The sequence below is a fragment of the Crassostrea angulata genome, chromosome 8 (genome assembly GCF_025612915.1).
Source record: "Crassostrea angulata isolate pt1a10 chromosome 8, ASM2561291v2, whole genome shotgun sequence".
NCBI lineage: Eukaryota > Metazoa > Mollusca > Bivalvia > Ostreida > Ostreidae > Magallana > Magallana angulata.
Genome location: NC_069118.1, coordinates 42,959,743 through 42,982,557, shown reverse-complemented (window position 1 = coordinate 42,982,557; position 22,815 = coordinate 42,959,743). Strand labels below are relative to the sequence as shown.

General features: G+C 32.3%; 1 protein-coding gene and 1 pseudogene across 1 annotated transcript; one reads left to right on the top strand and one right to left on the bottom strand.

Annotated features, from left to right (window-relative positions):
* Window positions 1-6,320: 6,320 nt before the first annotated feature.
* Window positions 6,321-8,207, bottom strand: LOC128159017 (uncharacterized). Its single transcript, XM_052822048.1, has one exon. It carries the CDS (start codon window positions 8,205-8,207, stop codon window positions 6,606-6,608), a length of 1,602 nt encoding a protein of 533 aa, XP_052678008.1. The 3' UTR covers window positions 6,321-6,605.
* Window positions 8,208-17,332: 9,125 nt separating this feature from the next.
* On the top strand, window positions 17,333-22,568 carry LOC128160989 (uncharacterized; annotated as a pseudogene).
* The last annotated feature ends 247 nt before the right edge of the window (window positions 22,569-22,815 follow it).

Below are 22,815 nucleotides of genomic sequence, written 5' to 3'. Positions count from 1 at the left end.
TTTCAGATATATGCTTCTTATTCGATTGTAACCGATGAGGGGGTATACGTGCATCTACTTCGAATTGACATATGTGGTATAATATATGTGCAGCTACTTTATTTAAAGCTAAATGGTCACATATATCAAGTAGGCGATTACTAATATATCACCACTGTATTCGATACATTACTTATGAAACATAAAAAAACCACTGCACCACCAAACAACAATGTTGGCATTAATCATTTTATCGATTTGGTTGTAGACTTGGTGAAAGTGGGTGACATTTTTTGTTCAGATTTAATCTTCAATCTGAACCAAAAGGATATACGAAATAAATAAAAATAGGGAAGCCAGAGTAAAGTTTTCTATGTTCTGATAAGCAACATATGATATGAAAGTGAAAATGATGAAGATTTAGTTGTGGATGTGTGAAACTGGATTATCCCCTTTAAGGATATCTTCTGCGGATTAGGGCCGAGGCGAATGATCATCAGACGGTGAATATGGCTTAGGGTTAAAACCGTCCGTCGGAATGAAGAACAAATTTCGGTACCTGAATATACGCACATGTATAAGCAAACTTACTCTACATATGACATTAATTTGATAAACATATCATTTTAAACTCTCTATCTATTAAAAAGAAAAAAATACTTAAGGTTGAATAACACATCATCACCAAATTGCTGATGAAAGCGACATTTCGTTTTATTAAAAGGATTTTATCGACGATAACATGTCACTTACTCCATAGCCGAGTGGATAAAGTGTCAGGCTTATGATCCGTACATTCCGAGTTCGAATCCCGAAGAGGCTTTTGTTGTTACTTACTGATTTGAATTTTTTACATTTTCATTTTTATCCCCAAGCTGGAAATTGTTCGCTTATTTGACATATGTCAGTTTATTTATGATTAAATCGTTCATAATGAAATAATTTAATGTTAATTTGATTGACTTTTTCCATGCTCGTTAGATCACCTTCATTTCTATTACATGTCTTATTATAATGATTTGTCAAATTTTTCCGGAATTAATAGTTAACATAATCGTGGGTATAACGTGCATATAATAGCAAAGGAAGTTTTTATAAAATCCTTAATGATATTGTACCTCCAATAGAATGTCAAAAAAAATATATCCAAAAAAAGATCATGTTTTAAGCAATAATTATTGGACTTAGCTACATTTAGTGCCTTTTCCTTTGTTTGCAATCAAAAATGAGAACTTTAGATTCGACCTGTTGTAGCAAAAGATTTTGTCGGTACTAAGATATCCCGTTGGCATAGCTATTCATCGATATATACTAGCTCCAATTGACACAAAACAACACATTTATTTCATCAATAGTTCACATAATGAGAACTTTTGAACGTTAACATATTATATTTTGTCTCTGCCTACAATAAATACTTTTCATCCACTTATATTGTGATGAGATGCGGTAAGTTGTTTGATATATATTTTTTTAAATTAACTTTATTCTACAATACAGTTTGTTTGTCATTTGTTCGTATGTTTATTTGGTGTTGGTTTTGCTGAGTTAATTTGTTTCTTCGTTGTATGTGTTTGTTTACGCCAGGGATGGGGTCGATTACTTTCAAAAGTAATCGATTAAATTACAATTACTTTGAGTTTTAAAAGTAATCGATTACAGGCTAATTACATCCATTTTTAAAAGTAATCGATTACATTAGATTACTTTTCCTCATTGTAATAATGATTACTTCTGATTACTTTAGATTACATTATTTGTTTTTCAGTTTTTTCATAGTTTAAATGTTTCATTTAAAAAAAAACATTTTTGACAGGACTCTTTATTCTGGTATTAATGTAATTTGTTGCATTATTTACTATTTGAAGTAGTTTTTGCATTCCCTGATATGCATGCAGAACAGTATATACATTTGGCTTTCACAATACCTGATTATGGTTGATCATCAGAAAACTCAAACCGTGTACAGCAGACATTTTTCTCTAAACAAAGTCCGACCCTTTAAATAATTTTCCAAATTAAATAAGCACAGTATGTGAACTGTTTTCTAATGCGTCTAAAAGCAAGGACTGTTGAATAGCAAACTCATTGTATCGTGACTGGAGATGAATATAAACATGCCCAAGGGCAATAAAGGAATACTGGCCAACTTTAAGACTGAACCTTACCGGTATTCACTAAATATAAGATCCAATGAATAATGATGTCAACCTATTGAATATTGCCGTTGTAATCATAAAAGTAATCAAAAATTAATCATGATTACAGGACTTTTTCACAGAGTAATCGATTAAATTACGATTACTTGTAATCAGAAAAATGGATGATTACTGATTACTCATGATTACTCAGCAACCTGTAATCGATTACAGCTGATTACGATTACTGATTATGATCACCCCATCCTTGGTTTACGCACACTATACATGTATTTGTATCTGGAGCGTGACCTGTGCTGGTGTCTCGTCGCTGACCGCTGACGTCATCTGGATAGAGTCCAGATCGCCGATATAATGAACAACGGATCGAAACAGGTCGCTACATGTACCTGTCCCACCCGTCTGAAAAAGTATCATAATGATATTCCAAAGCCATCATGTTTTGTTTTGTTTTATTTTCTTTTGGGGGTGGGTGGGGTGAAAAGGTAATAGACCCAAATACTATCTTAACTGTTTGTTAAAGTTAATCAATAATTAGTTAATTATTTAAACAGTTTTCTTCACTTGAGGATTTGACAACTGGGAATTTTGTGACAATAAATCACGATTTGAAAAGGAAACGTCTTGTTAAATGATTTCTTATTTCAAGGGATCCTGTTGATGAAATTATCTTAAGATCCATCTTAAGACATATCCTAGGATATATCATAAGCCCTTTTAGATATATTTTAAGTTGTAAACCAAAGCTATCTGAGACATAACTTAACTTTAAAAATCTTATATTGACTCTTTTCTTTCTCAAAAAAATAAAATATCAACAAAATATCATGTGAAATGAAATCTTACGAAATTCCAGCTATATAGATATCAAAACGGTATTGTGAATGCCCATCATAAATATACTTGAATAAGCAATTACATTTTCATCTACTTTGTTCCTTTGTATCACATTCATATGTTTATACGTTCAGTAAAGTAAGTGCCTTAACAAGTAAATTTGCATTTTCTGTGCGTTCTCAATTATTGGCAACTTTGTGACTGATAGTAGTTTTTGATAATAGTTTAAAAAGACAAACACTTAACATGGCCAAAATGATCATTCAGAAACCAGACCGAGCCGTTGGAATACTGGTGTCTGTCTTGTATCTATTACAGATTGTACTCACTTTGAATTTGATAATTATTTCAATAAAATGTAAAGTCATAATTTGAATGTATGTCGTGAAGAGCTTATGCAAAGTACAGAGTTCACAATTACCTGCTAAGGATCGTGTCATGTTCTTGTTTGCGTTTCTTTAAAAAAAATCTATCACACCTTACGTTTGTCTTTGCTAGTTCATTTGGAACACAAATAAACAATTTCCAGTGTTTACAAGAATAAAATTTGTCTGAAACCTTGATTGCATTTTCTATTCAGACTTGTGGACTCTGTATCTTTCTTATTTGGCTATTAAAAAGGAAACCGTATAGATAACACAAAACGAGAATAAAATGCAAAATTTTCCAGGCACATCGTTATTTTGTCTTTTTAACAGCACATGTTAACTATGTTTTGTACAAGTAACAAATATTATGAAGTTAGTGTTTTAAAATAAAATAAACAGAGAGGAGTTTTGTAGAATATATTTATCTTTTCACATAACAAATTTCATCTGAACTAAATTCAAGCATCTTAACAGACTAACTAAGCACACTGAAAGCAACAGTATATATTATCATAATCATAGAAACTATGTAGGTTTCTAAACAAATCACCAGGGTGTGTTTGCGTTTAAAATATTGTTAAAAGTCTTCAAAACTTAAGTCTTAATTGTTGGTAAAAAAAAAAAATCCCTCTCTTTCTTCTATTCATTGAGAAAACAATATACATGTATTATGTAAGAATATTGCACTCATTTTTCAAACCCGAAGAATTTGATTAATCATCACTTCCGCCTTTGGGTTGCAGACGCATTGAAAGCAATTAATGTGTGCTATGGCATCCTGACAAATTCGTGTGTCCTGTTAACATGCAATTGTAATTTAACGACCTTCCGATAACTTTAATTAAACTTCAACACGTGACGTGATTTATTTCGACATTTTGATTGAATTGGAAAAAAGCAAAAAGCTAACACAACATAGATAATTAAATTGCTATTCATAGTAAACTTATCATATTAGTCTATAGCAAAAGGAAATCTTCACACTTGTGAAGTAGACGTTTTTGATGCATAAGTTTATGTTCAAAACAAGATGCACATACCTTATTTCGAAATAAATCATTGTTAATGGCATTCTATGATACTAATTTGTACATGAAAAAATGGGCCAAATGAAAACTAGCAATATTTGTGCCTGTAAGGTAGTATTTCATAACTACATCACTGTGAATGTGTTCGGAATGTTTCCTTTCTGGTTGCTAAGTATGTAATAAATTCAGAGGTGCTCGAATGAAAGTAAATGAGACTTCCCCGAAAGTTGTACGATGATTATCGTTCGTGTTCAACCACTCTACACGTGGTTGAAAATATAAACATTGGGTTGCTTAATAAAATCATAGCCATGTTTGATGCTTTTGTTTTAAAATACCATGCTTTTTAAAAGGAGAATGGTGTCTGTTTTGTATTAAAACTTCGTTTATCGAGCCATTTTCAAGGAACATTCTGCATAAAATAGTACAGTCTGTTTCACTATTGATGCTATTGCTAGGTCAGGCGCGGATCGAAAATCATTTGGGGTGGGGGTGGGGGGGGTCGCTACATAGCATGTTAATTGTTGCAAGAACAGAAAAAAACATATTTTCTACTGTCTCTATCTCCATAACTCATTATATCCATACATCAATTAATTGAGATACAGTTTAAAATCAATAAACGTCTAGATTTTTTATTTGACTACAAGGACTTAGATTCTAGGAAATAGCCTATAAACACGAAATGCGATTTTTACTGCAAAACTGAAAGAGTCAAATAAAACTACATGGTCTAAAATTAGAAGACAATAACATTCACAGGGGTGTACCAGTAGAAATCGAACAATTCGCCCCTTGTACATATCATTACTTTGAATAATTCTTATACAAGTGCAATCATCATATCTTTCGGTATCGTTTCAGAAGACGTCGATTATCGGGAAGAAAAAGTGACATATTAGTATAAAGCATTATGATTAACAGTTAACATCGTTTTAGAATGAAAAAAAAAATAAATAAATAAATAAAAAAAAATAAAAAAAAATAGATAAATAAAAAAAACCATCGTTTTAGAAGAAAACATTTTTACAGGTTTCAAACTATTGGTAGATCGATAACATTTAAATATTAAATCCAAACACTAGGTTCAGATAAAAAACAATCTACAGATTTTCAAAAAGAAAACCAACATGATACAATTAAGAAAGCTTGTAAAAAATAAAATATTAAAATATATAAAATATGTAAAGCATGTATAGCTATATATTAAAATTATAAACACGTATTACAAAACATATGCATTCCTACACACTTTCAGACCTCGCCATTTCAAAAAATTAGGTGCTTTACATCGGACATTATAATCCATTAGCGGGATTCTTGTTAATCGCTACATGTACTTATTGATGCGGACAATTTGGTTCAAGAGAAGGTTTTCGTGACATCAGAAACACCTATAAATATGTTAATTGTATCATAACTGTATGAATAATCGCTTGAAACGTATAATGTTTCGACACCTTATATATTAAATATGTAATATTTATAGCAAATGAAAAGCTGTCAATATGACAACAAACCAGGTTTTCTTTTATGTGAACTGTATCAATAATCCATGTCAACCCTGAATTGATAATCACTACCTACCGTATCAAGTGAAATGGAGTACCCTATATGCAATATTTGCCAAAAAATGACTATGTTCAAAAGATGGTATTTTTTTCATTAGTTACTAGAAATCGAAATCCTGGCAATATGCACATCTCTAATATATGTACAATTGATCTGCAAAAGAACAACTTTAGGGTACCCTATATCCAATATTTTGCCAAAAATGACTAAGTTTAAACGCTGGTATTTTTTTCATAAATAATCAGAAATCAAAATCTTAACAATATGCACACCTCTGATATATGTACAATTAATCTACAAAAGAACAACTTCCTATCTTCAAAACTGTAGGAGTTATCCGTACAAAGAGGGTACCCTTTTTGTAGCCGCCTGTCCGCCATTGTCACCATTTCAATAACCAGATTGTTTCGTTGGAAAACCCGGTTAAAACGTGACGTTTACGTTTCTTCACAATACGATTGAACAACTCGGCAACAAAAGAAACCAAACTATTATGAAATATGAATAGGAATTCGCGATTCAAACAGTTTTTATATCAACATCTGGCTATGTCTGGCTACCATGTAACATTTTAGTCTTAAAATTATCCTAAAGATTCCCGGATCAACAAAGCTCCTCCTTAGAAAATTGTCATTCAAATACATTATGTGCTTGGTGAACATTTATCTCTTATATCGGATTTTCTTCACATTACCAGTGAACCTCTCGGCAACAAAAAGGTTGTCCTTAGAGTCAACGCATAAATCAACTGGTCGTTCTAGACCACAGCTACAAATGAAGCAAAGAAACTGTCCATCCTGGTGTAAGATATGAATACGGTGGTTAAAACAATCTGCTATAAGGATTCGACTTTGACTATCTGTGGTGATGCCGTACGGATCAAAAGCCTTTGTAGAAGAGGAAGAAGAAGGAGGACCCATGTAAGTAAATCGGTGTTTTCCAGCGTGATTGACTACTACTACTGCACTGGCTCCCCAGTCTGCCACACATATGTCCAAGTTTCTGTTCTCGCTCATGTATTTGAAAGAGGGGCCATATGAATAGAGAGGCTGTCCTTCGTCATTTAAGCTGATGCTTTGTTTTGGGATGTTGCCACAATAACGCACAATTTTTGATTGCCTGTCGGTGTCACTGTCCATAAATACCAAAAAATCATCGTAAAGAGCACTACAGACATTACGAGGTCGCCATCCCTCTAATTTGATAACTTCACTTATCTGAGAATTTCTAACTATGTTGATAGAAAGGTCATTGTAATCAGCATATACAATATCGCCACTTCTGGTAACCTCAATATCTGATGGCGTTTTCTTTGACTTCGTTTGGATAGATTTTATCAGCTCTCCTTGTAGATTGTAGAGTTTCATCGTTTTGTCTTCCCCACAGGTCCATATTTCGGTGTCTGTTAGAGCCGTAACGCTTCGTAATTTATTAGCGTCTCCATAATTAGTATGAATATATGTTACAACCTTTGGCTCCTCGGAAACAGATATGCCATCAAGAGAGGACTCAGCATCTGGGAAATTTAAAACGTACTCTTCTTCTTTTTTGATTGATAACTTTGACAGACAACCCAATTGCTGATAAATATGCTTTCGTTTAAACTTTGTAGGCAGAAAGTTTGGAAAAGACACTGTTGGTTGAATGGGGTTTCGGAAATTGGCATTCTTGGATTTGTATTTAGTAAAACGACAAATATCATCTGAAAGAAGCAAGTCATTTAAATCAGAAATGAGTTGTTGGATTTCCGAAATACATTGCCTATGTTTTTCTTCCTGATTTTGAAGAAATGCCAGGTGTTTGGAGTCCATCTCATAAAGAACAGCTTTAAGGTGCAAACTCACATTGACTATTTCTCTGTGTAAGTGTTCCTCCTGTGTATGGAGAGCTGTGGCAATTTGTACAGCGTTTTGACTTATGACATCTCTTTGATATGGGATTTTAGCTATGATCGTTTGGTGTTTAAGTATAATAGAATCTTCTAGTTCTTGCATGTCATTTTTTATAATTTCTTTTTTGTTTTGAAGCCAATCCAAAATATTGACTCGTTTATGGGTATCATGTTCTGCAGAAGTACAGCATTCCGAGCATATTTGAGTATCACACTGTTCACAATGAAGCTCACAATATTTTAATGAATGCTTAATACATTGTGGATAAATTAGAGACGAACCCGGTATCAATTGCTCAATTGGGACTTCACGTTGATATAGTAACCGTTGTTCCCCTTCACTGTTGTGACGTCCTGCTGCAGACCGGTTCATGGTTGGTCGCTTTGACGCTTTTCTACAGATTATAGGTTTTCCATACCTCCTAAAAGAGAGATTGACATAGACATACGTAATTGATTATTGATCACTGTGGCTTCAATCCTATTACTAGACACCAGTCTTCGTAGTTAAGGAAAAAATCACATTCTAGATTTTTAATTGTTTTTAAGTTATAGACACACAAAATCCAAAAATACTGTATTATTTTCATGAAATACATTAATGGTATCCCGTTAAAAAGAAACAAATTGAAAAGTGTGCATCTCAAGACGACAATAAACAGCATTATTTGTTTTGTGCATCAATGTCAACTTATTGTTACAAGTTATTATCTATCTAATATTCCACAACTGTGTGTATGCCTTCGCCTTGAACATTCTTTGAACCTAGCTCCAGGATAAGAAGGATTGGGTAACGAAATTTATATAGACTTTAAATTGATTAACCTTTTTTTATTAATTGATTAACATATCTTTAAAAATTCTCAGCTTCTTGGAGTCACATTAATGGCCAAACATCTATTTCTAGGATAAAGTAAATTTAAATTTTTACAAAGACCTGCAAAGAAACATAACGCAAATCTTATAGATTAAAGGAAATTTTGCCTTCCATTTTATGAAGGAAAAAAAACTTATCGTATTTGCTTGTTAAAAGTGACATCAAAAGTGGTGACATTTTTTTCAAAGGTAATTTTTCTACAGTTGATACGGTTTTTTAAATCCTGGATTACCTTAACACGCTAAAATTGACCTTTTGAAAATTGATTTAAATTACAGAGTTCTGAACCGTCTTTGAACTGATATCTGCTCTGTGTGCAATGTACGTGTACATGTATATTTAATATGTTGATCAATGTCAGTTTAAAATGTCTATTTCTTATCTGTAAATAAGGAAGAGAGAACGACAACTTTTTTACTGAATAGGGGACGGTTCTGGCCTGTGTTTATTTCAATGATTTCACTATAGTTTGATACACTGTATTAAATGTGTTCTTGATATAAAAGCTTGTTTAAAAAAAAACTAGTATGAGGGAGGGGTTAACCATTCCCCAATGCAACGTCCCTGTTTCATGAATAAATGATGCACGCATTAAACGGAGATTCTGCATTTGAAAAAGGGGTGAACCACCTTCTATTTATTTTTTCAAAGCAAGCTATTTTCTGAAATTCTTATTTAGAACAAAGAATCAAACTTTAGTGAAAGTTAACATTAAAAACAACATTCAGAAAAGAGATACGATTCGCTATTCACCCCTTCCTTGTTTTGAAAAACAAACTCTATGTATATCCTATTGACATTTATATAACTGAATATCAATTTTTTCCAGTTGCAACAATATACTGCATTAGGAACAACTGTTAAAAAGCCGAAACTTTTTTCCACGCGGATGCTGGTCACAAACAGGATTGTATGTTCAATGTCAGTGTTGATTTTTATCTTTGCCCGCTCTTCTAAATGTCAAGGCAGTTGCTTTTTTAAAATCATTTCAAAAAAAGGTTAAGAATTTTTTTTTTTACACATTTTACACAAAAAAAAAATTAAGAAGGTTTTTTTCTTCTGCGCTTGCGTGGGATATCAATTAGTTTACCTACTGTATATTATTGTTTATCAAGCTTAGTTAACAGTAAAATTAATGTGTTTTGACAGTCATTAAAATCATTCTAGTGATAACCGGAAATGCCAATTGACAAATTGACACCCGTTAAACCCATTTTCAAGCTAATTTCTATCATCCATAAAGATAGGGTTCTTTATCACTTACAGTTTCTCAGATTTCGCCATGACAAAATTTGAAAAGAACAACTAGCTTAGAAATCTGAGATATTTAAAGGAATTTATTTGTTTTAATTACCAAGATGACATATGTATACTTTATAAAGAAATATTAGTTTAATATGTATAATGCCACTGGTGAAAAATTTAAATTTTGGAGTAACGCCGATTCATACAAAACAATTTACATACAACTACATACATAGGTCTAACATCTCACAATGTTTGGATATTCAAGTCTTTTCTGGTAATAGGATCTCTTTTAGACAAAGTCATTAACTTAATTCAATATCATTTCTGAAAATTTCAAGAAAATATATCAGCTATCTTTGATGCTTCTCCAGATCATAAATGATGCGTGTAGGTTAAGAAAGCATTCACGTGCATTTAGCATCCTATTTTGACTGCAATATACAAAATATTAATATTAAATAACTGTTTAGAATTAAACCAAAACCCTTCCATTTTAAAAGATGTATATGCAATGAAATATTGGGTAGTGTGTAACTACCACATTAGTGCATTATCACGTCATAGCTTTAAGGAACTTAAAATACGTCTGCTCCTTAACACAAAAATGACATAGAACAACGTAAACTAACCTGTGCTTTTCACAAAACAATTTTAATAAGCATATTATGTAAAGGCAAAACATCTCAGTTTTATATAAAATACTGTTAGAATCCTAAATTCTCCTTATTTCAAAAATATTTTGAAAATGTTTGCACGGAAAACAGCATGTTGCATAAAATAAAACTCACAATACATGATTCTGGCAGCATTGATAAAACTATTAATAAGTCCTAAATGTAGAGGTTAAAGTATATTGTGTAGTGCTGTACTAGTCGGATTTTATAAATGAATCGTTTACAAGGACAGTGGAAAGACTGGCCGAGGAATTGAGCCTAAGTACATACATGTATGTACCTTTTATAGCGAATATTTTGATGAAGCTGACATCTTTTCCATTATTTTCTTGTTTAATTCTCAGCAAATAACCCCAAAATATTTTATCAGGGTTTTTAGATTTCTTGATTGTTTAGTTTGTTAACAGTGCTTTCCGATCAAATATCATGAAATTTAATTTTTTAGTCACGACGGAATGTGAATAAACGTAAAACAATATAATTTATGACAACACTTTTGTACTTTTTAAATTAGTTTCTGGGTCAACATTTCGCTGTTTTAATATTTAAATAAGAACATAAAACTTAGATTTGTTATTTGGCGGAATTATAATATGTAACTTGGATTCCATATGCATCCTTGGCATCCCTACGTTGAAAATTAATAAGAAAGAAAGAAAGAAAACACATTATAAGGTCCTGTGTTGTGACAGAATCCTTAAATAATGATAAAGTATCCATTAACAATAAACTTTAGTGCATTACCGGTTAGAATCTGATAATAAAAAGGATGATTTTATCATTAACAAACTATGTGGCCGTCTTTTAATAGTACAGTTTCAAAATTTTAAAACCAATGGTTATTATTTCAGACCATTAAGGTTACTTTGTATTATAAGATGATGGTGTATCTTCAATGAATACTTCATATTAGATTGTTTATATTTTTAATGTTTGGATCAAGAAGTACAATGTCAAAAGCTGCACTTCTTTCTCCGATCAGAATCTGAATACAATAAATGATTGTGACTTCACCGATTTAAACTTCTAACAAAATCTGATAAGCCGACATCAATCCAACAATAAAATAATTTTTCAGAGAAGTCAGAATATACAGTCTGTATCTTCAATGAATACTTCATATTAGATTGTTTATATTTTTAATGTTTGGATCAAGAAGTACAATGTCAAAAGCTGCACTTCTTTCTCCGATCAGAATCTGAATACAATAAATGATTGTGACTTCACCGATTTAAACTTCTAACAAAATCTGATAAGCCGACATCAATCCAACAATAAAATAATTTTTCAGAGAAGTCAGAATATACAGTCTGTATATCCCTCAGCAATAGTATATAACTAATGACCAGTAGCAAAATCATAACAACAAAAAAGAAAAAAACTCAGAAAAATATCAAATCACAGTTTACAAAACACATGAACTATGCCAGCAATAGAAGGAACGAGTTTATAGGGGTTAGCTAATAATTTCAAAACATCAGCCAATTATGAAAGATTACAATGATTCCGTCTTTTGTTTGGAATTGACAATTTCATGGACGCTAAAAAAAATCCTACAGCGAGGGCCCCTTACGCGTGGTCCTTTACTTAATTTAGAATGTATATCAAATCATTAATTTGTGTTTATTCGCTGTAAAATTTTGAGCCGATTTTATGATCGACTTCCACAACGCTGTTCAATTCTAAAATGACAATGTTCTAAATTCAACACCTTTAGTCTCAAAATTCAACGTTGAAAACTGACAATGGTGTAAATTTTCAAACCCACTCAAAATTATTCGTTACATTGACACTAGCGCAAATTAATTTCACGCCCTAGTCTGTATCTTTAAAACGTTGATTGTAAGCACGGCTTTAAAAAAGATATACATCTTTTGCATAGGGAGTCAAATAAACATTAAATAAAACAATATATTATTCATACTATGTATTGAAATTTTAAAAAAAAAATTGTTGCAACTAAAGAGATAAAAAAATAACCGACCTTCTATTACTTTGTCATGACGACTGCTGGTCTTTGCTCTTCGTCGTTGCCTTTCAACATATTCCTGTGTGAATTCAGGAGATATATTTGAATCTTATATATTATAGATCTGACCTTCAAATTTGCAAAGGACATGCACCTCAGAGACATAACGTGACAAGTAGGCACGTAGCATCGTTTTGAAAGTGTGTTGGGGGGGGGGTGACTTATCACAATAACAGATCCCTGTAGAGATTTATTTTTTTATTGATGAATTGATTTGGCACTGGTATTTTTTTATTTATTTATTTAATCAGAAACTTATCGTAATTTTTTTTTTTATCACAAAAAGACAATGATATTAACTTTTATTACCATTGAGACAAAAAGTAAAATATAATTTGCCTGAGGCTCACATAATTTTTTTTTTCCATTTGAAACTTACAGATAGATGATTCCTTTTCTATTTCTATTTTATTAGTAAATCATGCTAAAGAGTGGGGCTCATTATGCTGTAATTTAGTATTTTTTTACTATTTAGCATTGTGATTTATCAATTTCCAAACTAAAATTAATTTTGAAATTTATAACAAGGAACAAGAGTGTATTTGGGAATACCACAATATGGGTGGGGTTCATATGAGTATCAATAAAAAGGTTTTAAATAGCATCAGCGACCATTCGGATATAAAGGGGATATTATTTGGGCATAATATTAAGTTTCTTTTAGGACACATGAATAATATTTTTACAAATTTGAAAAAAAAAAGTTAATTTAGTAATATTTGACATTTTAGTCAATAACAATGTACACTCATTGGTGACGAATTAAAATTGCGCAATTTTTGTTGCATTTATTGCTCTTTTCTGTTTGGTATTCAATAGAAAAGCTATTTTTAAAGAAAAATGATTCCTAAACTATTTGAATCCGAACCTCGTTTAGTAACTCTTGCTGTAGTTTTGTCATGTATATAATTATACAACCCTCTCCTAGCGGGAGCTGCGATGATGATGAACCAGTTGTTTTATTATACCACTGCCACTGCACTTACTACCCATCTACCACACATATGTAAGATTCTGATCACCCTTGATAAAGAGTGGCCATATGAAAAGCTGTCCTTTGTTATTTAGCATATAACTTTGTTTCGCTATGGAGCAAGAAAAATTATAGTCCCTCCTTTTCAATATCCAAAAATACCAACTCAAAGAAAATCCCGTGAAATTGTGCTGCCGAATTTCACGAGCAAATATCCTTATATTTCGGTGTATTTTTCATTACGTATACACATATGCAGGTGTTCTTTTGATCAGTAAGACAAGATCGTTACTGTTAATGTCTGATAGCGTGTTTTTACTCTAATTGGATTTACATCAAAAATTTTCCACGTCTGTTGTAAAGCTCTTGCATTTTTATATCACATGTTGGGACGTCGTCTTTAAGAGCACACACTGAGCAATCATTAGGAGGCTATAGTACGAAGGTACGTGGAGATACTGTGGATTTAAGGGGTAGTTTTCGGAATGCGGCATTCCAAGATTTATACCTACAGACTAAGCAAAAATCAATGACTTGTATAATCATTAGGAGACTATAGTGCGACGTTACGTGGGAATACTATGGACTTGGGGGCAGTTTTCGGAATGCATGTTTCAAAGATTTTACACAGAGACGAAGCAAAAATCAATGACTTGTACTTTTTTCTTTAGACAAATTTTTCCGTGACTTAAAAGTATCGGAGCTTTTTCATCTTCTCTTTATTCTATTTTTTTCATCTTTTCTATTTTTATTTCTTTCATTTTCGTATATGTAAATTAAGCACATTGCAAAATGTACATTCTTTCGTGAGCATGTTGTTGTCTAGATTACCTTGCACACACACACATACATGTTAATTTATATTACGTTTACCTAATATCTTAATACAGTGTACATTTTCGTACGGTTGTTAAAGTAGATTGTGTGAATTTGAATATGTTCCATATTTTAATATGCACCACTTTATGCTTGATTGCTTTGTCAGTGTATTTTATGGAGTTATCCTTGACATTTTTATAATGTATCTTCATTACTCAGAAATTTTACGATAGGTACATGTATAATTAACTGTAAAATTGTAAAACTGTGTTGTTTGAAATTAATTCTTTACATTGCAATTTTATTTAAAAATATATTTCATAAATGGATCAAATTTTTAAAAAACTGGTTCTATAAAACTATCGTAAATCACATTTATCTGACATCGTTACATACCTTCGCAAATGTCTAAATTTGACAGGTATTCGATCAGTATCGAATTATACAAATCGTTTTGCTGAAACACATTTTAAAAGAGTTGGTGTCTGGCAAAACACCATATCTCAATTCAAAACAAGAGATGCTTGTGAAACACTTCTGTCCCCTCCCTTGGAAACTTCTGCGAAGAAAATGATCGGGAACTGCATTTTTAAGTCCAAGGGGCATAACTCTTGTCGAAAATTGCACGATCGTACCTAAATTCGAACTTGACCTAGACATTATATCAATATGATAAATCTGTATACCAAATTTCATTTCAATACGAGCAACCTCTGCGAAGAAATTGAACGGAAACTATTGGTGGACCGACCGACAGACAGACAGATAGACGGACAGCAGCAAAGCAATATGCCCTCCTTTCTTCGAAGAAGGGTGGCATAAAAAGAAGATCCTTGATAAATATGCATAAAAGTACAAAGATGTATATATATATGCATTATGACGTCAATTCAAATTCATTTCGCATATTACAGCAAAGTTAAGAAAATCTGGTCCTCGTTTTTAAGTGGATTGCTACATGCATCGTCACAACATGTCGGACATCCGTTTGAGACGACATTTTGTTTCGGATTGATAACATTTTGTTGTGATTCAAAGTAGCTAAAAAATGCTTGACTGAGGAGATGGGATATGAATTAAAGGGGCATGGTCACGATAATGGTCAACAATTATTTTTCTTATTTTAATTTTTACAATGCTTCAGTGGGGTATTTTTAATAAGCAGCAAATTTTTTGGAGACATGCGTTGAGTTTAAAGCGAGTTACAGAGCTGACAGTTCTTTGCTATGTAAGCAAAGCTTTTGTTTACATTTTGAATGTTAAAAAGTAAATTCCAACTTCAGACCGTGACCAAAAATAATTTGTTAAACGTTAGGAACTGTTTATTTTTTCTTAAAATGAATAAGAAGATAAACGACTCAGTTTGAAAATGATTTTTACTGGTATATTGGACCTATGTAAACAAAAAGATGGACGATCCCTCGGGCTATTTACATGAAATAGAATTGTGAGTCCTGTATCTTGCCTACAACTCTACAAATGACTCTCAAAATTCATTTGATCATTAGAAATGCATTCCTAAAGCATTGTAAATAATAAAAAAGGAAAAATAAAATTTGACCAAAATCATGACCATGCCCCTTTAAATCACTAAACGCTTGAAAATATGTCACAATTATATTCGTATATGAAGCTTTTGACTGACATTGATTATCAGCTGCTTTGTGTGGAAAACGGTAACTTCTAAACGTGATGAAAAAGGCAAGAAGATGTCAGTGATATTTTCACTTAAACTATATGTTAATTAATATCTCTCTTTGAATTGACCCCAACTACATGTATATATATAACAATAGCAATGAGTATCTGATTCCAAATACATTTTATGTCATAACACATGCAACATTATAAACAATTATACATTTACAGTCAAAGCTTGTTATCTCAAATTTGTCATGACAGTGAAAAGCTTCAAGATATTTGAGAATTAAAGATAAAGAGGCTAAATGGAATATAATATAGTTATCGCATTCATGGGAATTAAAACTGGGTTAGGGCAGTTTACACTTTTTTGTTCTAATGTTCTTACAATCAATTTTTTCTCTCATAATTTAATTTTCTTAAATTTATTAATAAATTAAAAAAAACAGGCACATTGCGGATTATATAATAAAAGGTTGTACTCAGTACAAAAGATACCATGAATGAATATTTTAAAATGAATAAAAACATGGAATAAACATAACAAGTACATAGTCAGCATAACATTATTTACATTTTGTACCATAATTTGCATGTATATGGGTCCTTCTCAGATATATGTAAATAATAATTACCATCACTTTTTAATTATTTTTTTTTTTTAAGAATGCATATGAAATGTAATAAATTATTTCAACATGTTTACTCCTATTAATTCAGACAGAAAACACAGTTTTTCACTTTATACATAAAAAAAAGTATCAAACTGATACAATTGAAAAGTCAATTGTCAAGAAAAATGTGCAGCCATTTTGGGTTGCAAGTAAACACACTTAATATCTAGACATGGTTATTAAGACTTTAGGCTTTTTGAAAGATTTAAGTTATGAAAATTTGATTTATCATTAGTTTCTTGAAATTTGTGTGGTAAAAATATAAACAAATCTATTACAGATACTATACAAATTTTGATCAAATATGATGCATACGCCTATTACAAAGTCTGTCAAAATGACTATCTTACATGCATGAAATATATCTGTTAAAATGATCATTGAACTAACAAAATTCTGTGACCAAAATTGAGGATATCAATATATAAAACAATTACCAGTACTAAAATGACGAAGAATGTACACTGAATTTAAAAAAAAATATTTTTTAATGATAAACTCCAATGTCGGTCAATTCCGTAATAGGCGTATATATGATCATAACTATTCAAAAACTATCCGGAGAACGTTTTTATCCCCTGTCATATTTACCCGAGTCCAGTTTTATGCGTGCTACGTCATCGAAACTTGTTTATATTGGGAACACCATGCGGTTATGGAGGTAAGTTTGATGTCGGTCAATTTTTCATTGAAGTGACTTCCGTCACAGGAAATAAAACTTTATCTATTTAAGTTAATAGAATTTATGTGTGCTACTTTTGAAGTACAGATAACGAATGGATTGATTGATGAAATGAAATGGGGAAAATTAAACACACTTTCCTTGTCACAGTTCCGTGTATGGCCATTGCGATCAAATCGGCAATTACGGTTTGACAAAAAAGATGTTTATGGCAATTAGTTGTTGACACGAAATACTCCAGAACGTAATGTCCGTTTATGATTTATTTCTACCTTTATATTCGAAAGATTTAAGATGTAATGTTCTCAGTGAAACAAGTTATTTTATCAATGGAATCTAGTTTGTTATGTTATTTCATGTGCAGCAAGAACCCAAAATATGCACGGTAAAATAAATTTCGGAAGTTATGTTTTGACGAAGAAAGAATGGCAGCAAAAGTGCATCAAATATAATGGGCAAACGTTAATACTTTATAACAGATATAAGTTATGTTACGATTAAAAACTATATTTTAGATTTACAGTTGTTTACTTGCTGAATACAAATTGTCAAATCATATTATGTTTCTGTAAACAATTATAAAATTATATGATATAATGTTCGGTTGTTATATTGACAAAAATTATTCTACTTTAATGTCAAAGATAATTTCCTTCCCGAGTGAAATAGTCAATCATAATTACCGTCATGCATACTGTATTTTTTCTTTAAAATTTTTGCTAACAGAATTAAGCCAAATTTACAGAGTTTTTAGAAATAAAAATATGTATGTGTACATACAACTATTTTTTAAAAATAATTGTTAATTCAGCCAGAGTAAATCTTTTTTGTTTGGAAATTATTTTGACACGTCAAATGTAATTTCCAAATTCATGAAGGAGTTTAATTGAATGTTATTTTTTATGCATAAAATTTTGATTTTTTTTTAAAATTGAAATGTTTTGAATCATGAGAAGTAAACATTTGGATACAAAGTATAAAAAATAAAAAAAATTGACAACTTTTTCATGCTGGAAATTATGTTTGACATTTAACACAATATACTTCATTGCAACTAAATCGTTTTGGAAAATTTTTAAATATATATATATATATATATATATATATATATATATATATATATATATATATATATATATATAGATAGATAGATAGATAGATAGATAGATAGATAGATAGAACAATTAGTGACTGAACAGTAATAAATTTGGTTTATTTTATAGTCTCATTGCCTCCGAAAGCGCAAAGCAAAAGAACCGATCATATCACCATCAACAAGTCGACTGACTGCACTCACTGCAGCTGAGAGAGCTAAAAGGTATTTTCAAAGAATTGCTTAGACTTTAACATTTAATTGATTGATAATTTACAATGTAATATGTGTGATAATGATAATGTGGATAATCTACATCTCTAATCTCTTTAAGAATTAAGATGGTAATTATAATTTATCTCTAAATTTTGACTATTATATTTCATCTGAATTTATTAAATCTACATTACCGGTACATAAATTATAAATCTAAAATAAAATCATTAGGTATCGAGATCAGAAAAAAAATGATCCATACTTCAAAGAAAAAGAAAAACTTAGAAAAAAAATTGCTTGGGCCCAGAGGACGGACGAGCAAAAGGAAAGAAATAGAAAACAGAATAGAGAGAATCAGCAAAGGTAAATTTTAAAAAAGCCAACTTAATGGTAAATTATTCTGTAAATTCAGCGTTTTGACTGCATCTACAACTGGTGTAGGATTAAATATTGATTTTTGAGTATTTAAATGGTTTATAATGGTATTTTGGGTTATTTTGAAAATTGTAGATACCGTGAACGAAAGAGGGAGAAGGGGATTGAATCGAAACAGAAATGTTCTAAGGTACTGACAAGAAATGAAAGAGAAAAGCAAAGACAGTATTGGAGAGTTAAACAAAAAGAATCACGGGAAAGAAGGCATCCACAAAAAATTAGAAGAAAGAAAGAAAAAGACAGAGAGAGGCAAAGGAAAAAAAGATTTAACATCAAACTTAAAGCCATGGAGAAAAAAATTGAGAAGACTACCCCAAATACATGTAAAATCAAAATTAAACAAGCAATTATCAACAGCATTAAAGATAATGCAAAAGCGAGAAAAATAGCTGCTAAAAAACTTGCCTCTTTGAAAAAAATGCGCTTAAACAAATATGCAACAACATTTCTAGGAATAAGCCAGTCGTACATGAGCAAACTCTCAAGACACTCGCAGGAAGATAGCCCCAAAAGAAAAACAAGAAAAGACAAAACCTCAGCTGAGACTACAGGAACCATAGTTAACTTCTTTAGACAAGGAGATATTTCAACAAACCTACCAGATTCAAAAAGAATTAAATCCAATCTTGAGGAAAGAAGGGTGCTCAACAAGACTTTGAAAGAAACCTATAGAGAATATAGAGAAAGTAACTTAGATGTGGTAGGTTTTTCCACATTTGCCCGGTTGAAACCCTGCAATGTAGAGACCACTTGTAAGAGAAAATGGAATGCATGTTTGTGCGAGATGTGTACTAATGTTGACCTGAAAATCTATGCCTTATCACAGCTGGCAGCAAAATTTAAAAGTAATGTAAAAATTGATAGCAAATATGAAGCAGTAGAAAAGACCCTGTGTGAAAGGGGCAATGAGAAGTGGCACAAAAAAAAAATTGCATCCAGAGGGAATATGTTGCTTGTGGTACTGATGGGGTTGTATCTTTCTTTACTCCACTCATGCGAGAAACATCAAACCAAAAAATTAAATACATTAAGTGGGAACGAATGACCAAAGAAAAGAATGGAAAACAAGTAACACAGATCATGCCAAAAACTTACGAAAAAAGTGCCACTGAGGTTGTTTTGGATCTTGCTAAAGAGCTGGACAAACTAGCAGCCCATTTATTTGTTGCTGCTTGGCAACAAAATCAGTTCTCGCAGCTTCTAAAGAGTGTGCCTTCCCACTGGGTCATTCTTAACATGGACTTCTCCGAGAATTATTCATGTGTGAACCAAAACGAGGTCCAGAGTGCCCACTGGGGCCATAACAATATAACGATACACCCAGCTGTATCTTATTATAGATGTCCAAATGAAAACTGTAACGACACAATACAGGAGTCTCTGTTATTTGTGTCAGACGATCTAGTACATGATGCGCATGCAGTAGCAACATTTGTTGCTAAAGCAAATGAACATTTGCAGAACAAAAGAGGATTGATAATTGAAAAACAAATTCAGTTTACTGATGGATGTTCTGCGCAGTATAAATCCAAAACTCCCTTTACAGATATTTCATACAGCAAAGAGGACTATGGGTTTGTGGTTGAAAGACACTTCTACGGTTCACGCCATGGGAAAGGGCCCTCGGATGGTGCCGGAGCAGTTGTAAAGTCAGGAGCAAGAAGAGCAGTAATGGGCATGAATGTTGTTATTAACAATGCAGAGGATCTTTATAACTTTGGGAAGGAAAAGCTTGAAAGCACAGAAGAGAAAACTGACCATTTACATCACAAAAGGACTTTCTTCCTCATTGAAAATATCGACAGAAACCGCCCAGACAGAAGCAAAACAAAGACTGTTCCTGGACTCGAAAATTGCAATGTATTAAGTCGACAGAAGAAAAGTATTCTCTCCTGACAAGAAACCTGTCTTGTTTTTGTCAAGTATGTGTAGATAACACAGCAGATGAAATTCAGTGTGAAAATTCTGATCTTGTGGATCAGTGGACTTCTCAGGAATTACACCATACTGCTGTGGGAAATGATGTTCGTCAAACCAGAGGGAGGGGTAGAAATGCAGGAACAAGAGGAGCAAGGGCTAGAAGGGGTGATAGAGGTTTAAGAAATAGAGGAGGAGGAAGGACAAGAGAGAAAGATAGAGATCTAAGAATTGGAGAAGGAGGAAGAGGAGTAAGAACTAGAGGAGAAGAAAGAGGAGCAAGGACAAGAGGGGAAGATAGAGATCTAAGAATTGGAGAAGGAGGAAGAGGAGTAAGGACTAGAGGAGAAGAAAGAGGAGCAAGGACAAGAGGGGAAGATAGAGATCTAAGAATTGGAGAAGGAGGAAGAGGAGTAAGGACTAGAGGAGAAGAAAGAGGAGCAAGGACAAGAGGGGAAGATAGAGATCTAAGAATTGGAGAAGGAGGAAGAGGAGTAAGGACTAGAGGAGAAGAAAGAGGAGCAGGGACAAGAGGGGAAGGAAGAGATGTAAGAATTGGAGAAGGAAGAGGAATAAGGACTAGAGGAGGAAGAGGAGTAAGGACTAGAGGAGTAGAGAGAGGAGTAAGGACTAGAGGAGGAAAAAGTAGAGGAGTGAGAACTAGACCAGAGACAAGATACAGTTCAGAAAGTGAAGAGTCCTTTGTAGAAGGTGAGTTAATATGTTAATTGTTAACATATATATATGAGTGTGTGTGTTTTAAAAACAAATGCAAACATAGAGCTTAACTGAGAATTGTCTTTAATAATTGCATTCTATATTTATTATAGATTCTGAGGTTTCAGATCATTATTCCATGCAGTCAAGTCCTTTCAGCGAAAGTGCGTCTGTGCAACAAGACAGGTATAGTTAAATTTTTTAGCAGCCTCTGACTTTTTTCTGACCTTATATTAATATTTTTTGAATATTTCTCAGCTCTTGCTTGACAATAATATATATATATATATATATATTTATATATACATGTTGACTATAATTTTTTTTCTGTTTTATAGTGATGAGAGTGATGATATTTTACCGAACATCTCGGGACTCTCTGCCATAATTGCTTCTCTTGACAAGGTACACAGAAGTGTGTTGACTAACTAATTAAATATTGCAAATTTATATTAAGACCAATAGTTCCATTTATGCCAAATCAGTCAAACCATAGATTTATATTTTGTGATGATATAAAACCTTTTGTTTTGTTTTCAGGATGATGGCTCTTTATCCCCTGTCTTCTTCCATGAAATTGTGGTAGAGGAACCTGTCCTCCCTTTCATAGAGGAACCTGTCCTCCCTTTGGTAGAAAAACCAACATGTCATATGGTAGAGGAACCTGTATTCCCTTTGGTAGAAAAACCAACATGTCATATGGTAGAGGAACCTGTCCTCCCTTTGATAGAAAAACTAACACGTCATATGGTAGAGGAACCTGTATTCCCTTTGGTAGAAAAACCCACATGTCATATGGTAGAGGAACCTGTCCTCCCTTTGGTAGAAAAACCAACATGTCATATGGTAGAGGAACCTGTATTCCCTTTGGTAGAAAAACCAACACGTCATATGGTAGAGGAACCTGTATTCCCTTTGGTAGAAAAACCAACACGTCATATGGTAGAGGAACCTGTCCTCCCGTTGGTAGAAAAACTAACACGTCA

Bases quoted from the DNA above. Each gene is read 5' to 3' on its own strand.
- LOC128159017 (XM_052822048.1), bottom strand. From the start codon at position 8,207: ATGAACCGGTCTGCAGCAGGACGTCACAACAGTGAAGGGGAACAACGG.